Below are 6,489 nucleotides of genomic sequence, written 5' to 3' on the forward strand. Positions count from 1 at the left end.
TTTTGGTTTCTGAATGTATGCTTAAACAGTGCATATGTATCTTGAATTTGTGGTTCATGAATGTTGGCTCTTGAAAGAATGATGAAAAAGGAGACATGTTACTGAGGATCTGAAAAATCATAAAAATGATTCTTGAAGCAGTGAATACAAAAAAAAGAAAGAGAAAACGAAAAAAAAAAGAGAAGAAAGAAAGAAATAAAGTTGTGATCCAAGGCAAAAAGAGTGTGCTTAAGAACCTTGGACACCTCTAGTTGGGGACTCTAGCAAAGCTGAGTCACAATCTGAAAAGGTTCACCCAATTATGTGTCTGTGGCATGTATGTATCCGGTGGTAATACTGGAAGACAGAGTGCTTTGGGCCACGGCCAAGACTCAATAAGTAGCTATGTTCAAGAATCATCATACTTAAGTAGGAGAATCAATAACACTATCTGGATTCTGAGTTCCTAAAGAAGCCAATCATTCTGAATTTCAAAGGATAGAGTGAGATGCCAAAACTATTCAGAGGCAAAAAGCTAAAAGCCCCGCTCATCTAGTTAATACTGGTCTTCATAGATGTTTTTGGAATTCATTGCATATTCTATTCTTTTTATCTTATTTGATTTTCAGTTGCTTGAGGACTGACAAACCCCATTTTGAGGGTTTGTCTTGTGCTAATTTCAAAGGGTTTATCAATGATTTCACACATTTTCTGCATGAAAATACAAGGACTTGCATTCCTTTCCTAGTCTTGTCTCATGAATGAAAACATGCTTATTTTGCACTAAAATAGATACCTCTCTAATCTCCTCTTGATGCCATTCGATGCCGTGACTTGTGTGCTAAGTGGTTTTAGGGTATAGAGTAGGAATGGACAGGAAAAGAGAAGGAAGACGGGTACAAGGAAAGGAAGCATGAGAATTGAAGCTTTGGAAATTTCCGCATGGGCGCGTGCGCGCACCTGACGCGCCCGCGTGGATGAGAGCAATGTGAAGCCGAGACTAAGAGCCAAGCCACGAGCCGGCTTGAGTAGTGGCTAAGCCAGGATCCTCATGGACGCGTACGCGTACACTCCGCTTCCGCGCACACTCCAGAGCCGCATCCAGGGCGCGCACGCGTACCTTGCGCGTACGCGCCGATGTTCGAAAATGATTTTTGAGAAGTGCTTTGGCGGGAAAAGGCTTAAGAGGACCAAGGGGGCAAAGGTTGAGGACACTTAGTTCATTTTCTACTTTTTTAGATATTTTGGGAGTTAGTTACATGGTTAGAGAGAGAAACTCCAACTTCTCTCTAGGATTCATCAACTTCTCTCAAGCTTTTACTAGGGTTCTTCCTTATCAAAATTCTGAATTTTTACCCATTCCTTGGTGAGATCCATTGCAACTTTCATTTCACTTTGTTCATGTAATAGGTTTTCTCTTCCAATTTCAAATTGTAGTTGTAATTGTTGACATTCCTTAGATCTAGGATTCAATTCTATGATTTTTGGATTCCATTGATATTTTGAGATTTTGATTCTCATTGTTGCTCCTTGATACTTGTTGCTAATTTCTTGTGTTGCAATATTTCTAATTTTACTTTTCTCTTCATTTCACCATGACTTTCCTTTTTGCTCATTACATGTTTGATAAAATGTCAATACTAGCTATGGAGTAGAATTTTTGTACTTGGCATAGGGTTTGGACATTGGGAGGAATTGAATAGTCATCTCAATAGTTGATTGATAATTAGGGATTGCTAATTGACTTAGAGTGCACTAAAGCTAGAAGGATTGCCAATTGACTTGGAGTGCACTAAAGCTAGATTCCCATAAGGTGAAGCTAGGACTTGTGACTCAAGTTGATTGTTTTCATTTGATTTTTCTCTATACTCAGGGGATAACTAAGTGAAGCAAGGCCTAATAGTTGTCAACATTGAATGAGCTATGAGGATAGAATTTCCAATGCCAACCCTAAGTCAAGTCCCTTTGATAATTGATTGTTTGTTTCTCATTACTTGCTAAAATCTTCAAGGAACTCAACAAGGCTTACTAAATCAATAAGATGCATACTTTGGCAATTCCAAGGGAGAACGACTCGGGAGATTAATACTCTCGGATATAGATTGTAGATTTGTTTGATGATGGATTTCGCGTTGGTTTAGACTATACTACGATTGATCACTTGATAAATTCTACACCAACAAAAATTCATTTGTCAAGGACAAGCAACAATTTAAGTTTGGTGTTGTGATGAGCGGATAATTTGTACGCCTTTTGGCATTGTTTTTAGTATGTTTTTAGTATGATCTAGTTAGTTTTTAGTATATTTTTATTAGTTTTTAGTTAAAATTCACTTTTCTAGACTTTACTATGAGTATGTGTGTTTTTTTGTGATTTCAGGTATTTTCTGGCTGAAATTGAGCGACCTGAAAAGGACTGCAGATGCTGTTGGATTCTGACCTCCCTACACTCGAAGTGGATTTTCTGGAGCTACAGAAGCCCAATTGGCGCTCTCTTAACGGCGTTGGAAAGTAGACATCCTGGGCTTTCCAGCAATATATGATAGTCTATACTTTGCTCAAGATTTGATGGCCCAAACCGGCGTTCAAAGTCACCCTCAGAATTCCCAGCGTTAAACGCCGGAACTGGCACAAAAACTGGAGTTAAACGCCCAAACTGGCACCAAAGCTGGCGTTTAACTCCAGAAAGAGTCTCTACACGAAAATGCTTCAATGCTCAGCCCAAGCACACACCAAGTGGGCCCGGAAGTGGATTTTTATGTCATTTACTCATCTCTGTACACCCTAGGCTACTAGTTCTCTATAAGTAGGACCTTTTACTATTGTATTGAGATCTTGGTTCTTCTGGTTCCCTCTCTGGGACCGAAGCCAATGATCACTCTTGTTCTTATGTATTTTCAACGGTGGAGTTTCTACACGCCATAGATTAAGGTGTGGAGCTCTGCTGTACCTCGAGTATTAATGCAATTACTATTGTTCTTCTATTCAATTCCGCTTGTTCTTGTTCTAAGATATCACTTGTTCTTCAACTTGATGAATGTGATGATCCGTGACACTCATCATCATTCTCACCTATGAACGTGTGACTGACAACCACCTCCGTTCTACCTTGGATTGGGTGAATATCTCTTGGATTCCTGATATACGATGCATGGTTGATCGCCTGACAACCGAGTGCTCGCCTGACAACCGAGCCAGCCATTCCGTGAGATCAGAGTCTTTGTGGTATAGGCTAGAACTGATGGCGGCATTCAAGAGAATCCGGAAGGTCTAACCTTGTCAGTGGTATTCTGAGTAGGATTCAATGACTGAATGACTGTGACGTGCTTCAAACTCCTGAGGGCGGGGCGTTAGTGAATGGTACTTGCAGGCACACTAAACTAGTCAAAGCATTTTGGGACGCAGGTGTATGGACAATTAGATCAAAGTTCAACTCAGAGAAATCTAGTCCCAACTCACGAGCAACAGTTAAAGAAATAAAAGAATGTGATGCACCCGAATCATACAGTACAGTTAGAAATCGATTCTTGACGTAATACTGACCTTGGATCAGGGCGTCTGATTGCATAGCATCATCAGCAGTCATGGCAAACACTCGACCTTGTTGCTGGGTTCGTACTGGATTCCGAGCGAATATCTTTGGGCATTCCTTAGCAATATGTCCAGTTCCTCCACATCTATAACAATTGAATGTTCCAAACAAACACGGCTTAATACCATGATCCTTCCCACATCGCTTGCATGTAGTGTTCACCTGCACCTGTTGAGGTCGTTTGCCATTATCTTGCCTCGGTTTACCTCCGTTTCCACCCACAGAGCGAGTAGGAACATTACCAGCTTGTGGATTCCTTCGCTGTGGCACACCAGGTGTCTTGAAGTTTGTCCTTCGTGGTTGCCAATTATAGCTATTGTAGTTCCTTGGTGGAAATCATTGACGACTTGCTTTGGAGGCAATTACCTTCTTAGCACGTTCTTCCACTAACTTACACTTATTAACCAGCTCAGCAAAATTTCGTATCTCCAATGGAACTACTGAACTCATCAAATCCTCACGAAGGCCCCCTTCGAACTTCAAACACTTCCATTCTTCAAAGTCAGCAGGATTCCCTTGGCAGATCTTAGAGAAACGGCACAAGTCATCAAACTTACGGGCATATTCTGCAACAGTTGTGTTACCCTGCTTCAGCTGCATAAGTTCCATCTCCTTAGCGTCACGAGCTGCCCTCGGAAAATACTTCTTATAAAATTCATCCTTAAAAGTATTCCAAGGAATATCGCCTTCATCTTGTTGCAACAGTCATTGTATTCCCTGCCACCAATGCTCATCTTCTCCTTCCAGCATATAAGTAGCAAACTCCACGTGCTGGCCTTCCGGAGCATGTTGCGCTCGCAGTGATCATTCGATAGCTCGAAACCAATTGTCAGCATCAGTCGCAACAAGTGTACCTTTAAACTTAGGCGGTTTAACTTTCAGAAAAGTCGCAAGGGTCATAGGTCTTTCGAGATGCCCTAAGTTATTCTCATCATTTCCACTATCTTCCCCATGCTCATTCTCATTCTCGTTTCTCACTCCAAGACGATCAACAGCCCTAGCCGCTGCTACTGCAGCCTCACGCACTGCCTCAGCCACAGCGTTCATGGTAGTCATAAATGTCTCTGTTCCCTCTCATAGTTAACATTAAGAATTCCTTCCCGTACGCCTCGTCTCCGTGAACCCATCGTGGTCCTATTCACACCAAACAATCATTATTAAGGTGATCAGTCTTAACACTTCAAGTCAAGTGTGAACATTCCCAGAATGAAAACACAGAGACAATCATGCAACACATATCACATAGATATCCTATAAGCATGAGACAGACAACAGAGTATGCAATGAAGCATAGTCAGTCCACTCCCCAGGCTCTATTGGGAACGAACTGCTCTGATACCAACTTGTAACGACCCAACTCCCAGTATGCCATGGTCATACAAGAAGCTAAGTGTTACTAACTTATCCTTCCTAATTGTTATCTATTATTTAATATTTGAGCCTGTTCCTTGTTAGAGCGATGCCAATTTTATGAGTAATTTTTTTTATTTGTTACGGACATTCAGGTAAAATAAACAAGCATACAATGAGAGTAATAGAAAAGTGGCATAAAGAAACATAGAAATACAGCTGATAATATACATCATGTACACTATAAGAAAACATGCAGCGTTTACACAAGATCAAGTCAGTTTACATCCTCGTTATCCTACGTAGCTAATATTTACACGACACTCCCAGGGCCTGGCCCATATAAAAAGCCGCTAAACTGGCACCCAGGCTAGCCTAAGCACTATATAGCTCCTAGCTCTCGGGTGTACTAACATAAGTGAGAGACTAACTATCAGATAATGTTAGACTAGAGTGTCATCAAAAGAATGCCCCTTCCGCAGTCAAACTATATCTACTCGTTGCCGTTCGAAGAATTGCCGTGAGGCTCGTCCATCTCCTCATCCTGCTCTATCTCTATCTCAGGATCCTCCTCCTCCTCATCATCCGCAGCTACAACTATACCCTCAGATCCACCAGAAATACTGCTGTCACTATGTACAAAACCATTCGCGAGCACAAGTCCGTTTGCGTATATAGGAGCTACCGCATCGTTCGGTAGAGCCGGCTCATCAGGCTGTGGAAGGTCAGGGATCGGCTCAGGGGGAAAGTCCCACTCTGGTGGTATCACAGGTACGTAGGCACCAGCTAACTCAGGCTCATCAGGAATGATAGGCTCAGGTTCCACCTCATTCAAAGGTTGAGCTGGTATAGGGTGCTCGGGGTCATCAGAAAAATGATGTACAGGTGCGTCAGGATGTAACCAGGATAAGGGAAAGTCGTAAGGAGCATCAGGGTCAAAATGCGGGCTAGACAGAGGATGTTGAAAAGCTCGATTAGGTAACGCATATCGTCTAATACGAGGCTCCAATCCCATGATGAAGTAACTGTGATGTACCGGATCCTCGTAGACCTAAGGGTCCTCGAACTCACAGAAGATCACGCCCGTCTCCATCTGAGGGGGAGGAAGGGAGAGAAGGGGTAAGAATTAGGGAATCATTAATAGGGTCAGGGTTATTAGTTACGTTCATTTATTTGGGGTCGATTAGCAGACGAATAACATAATATAGCGAAACAGTAAACTGAAGATAAAGATAGAAATAGAAAGTAGAGACAACAAAACACAAACAGAAGAACACAAGGAAATAAAGCACATACATAGCACTGAAGCAGACAAACATAAAGAAATAGTTCACACACAAGAAGAAAAGCAACAGAGAATGATGCGCAGACAAGAATGATGCATGTCTAGCCTTAGTACAGGCCATGAGCTCATGTGTAGGTTGGCTGCCCGCAATCCCGAATTTTATCCGGTCACGAGTAATCCCGATTTCCCGAATATGATTTTCTGTTCCTAAATAAATGCGCATATAATAATAGCCGCTCATTTGAGACAGCCTCTGCTTACTGCAGGAAAATATATATATACTC

The 6,489-nt window shown here is 41.9% G+C and overlaps 1 protein-coding gene across 1 annotated transcript; it reads right to left on the minus strand.

Annotated features, from left to right (window-relative positions):
- Positions 1-1,848: 1,848 nt before the first annotated feature.
- On the minus strand, positions 1,849-4,179 carry LOC107469691 (uncharacterized). The gene is made up of 3 exons (XM_016089070.1): positions 3,937-4,179; positions 3,343-3,831; positions 1,849-1,875 (listed from the first exon to the last, which is right to left on the minus strand). Exons 1-3 carry the CDS (start codon positions 4,177-4,179, stop codon positions 1,849-1,851), a joined length of 759 nt encoding a protein of 252 aa, XP_015944556.1.
- Between the last annotated feature and the right edge of the window lie 2,310 nt (positions 4,180-6,489).

The sequence above is a fragment of the Arachis duranensis genome, chromosome 10 (genome assembly GCF_000817695.3).
Source record: "Arachis duranensis cultivar V14167 chromosome 10, aradu.V14167.gnm2.J7QH, whole genome shotgun sequence".
Taxonomy (NCBI): domain Eukaryota; kingdom Viridiplantae; phylum Streptophyta; class Magnoliopsida; order Fabales; family Fabaceae; genus Arachis; species Arachis duranensis.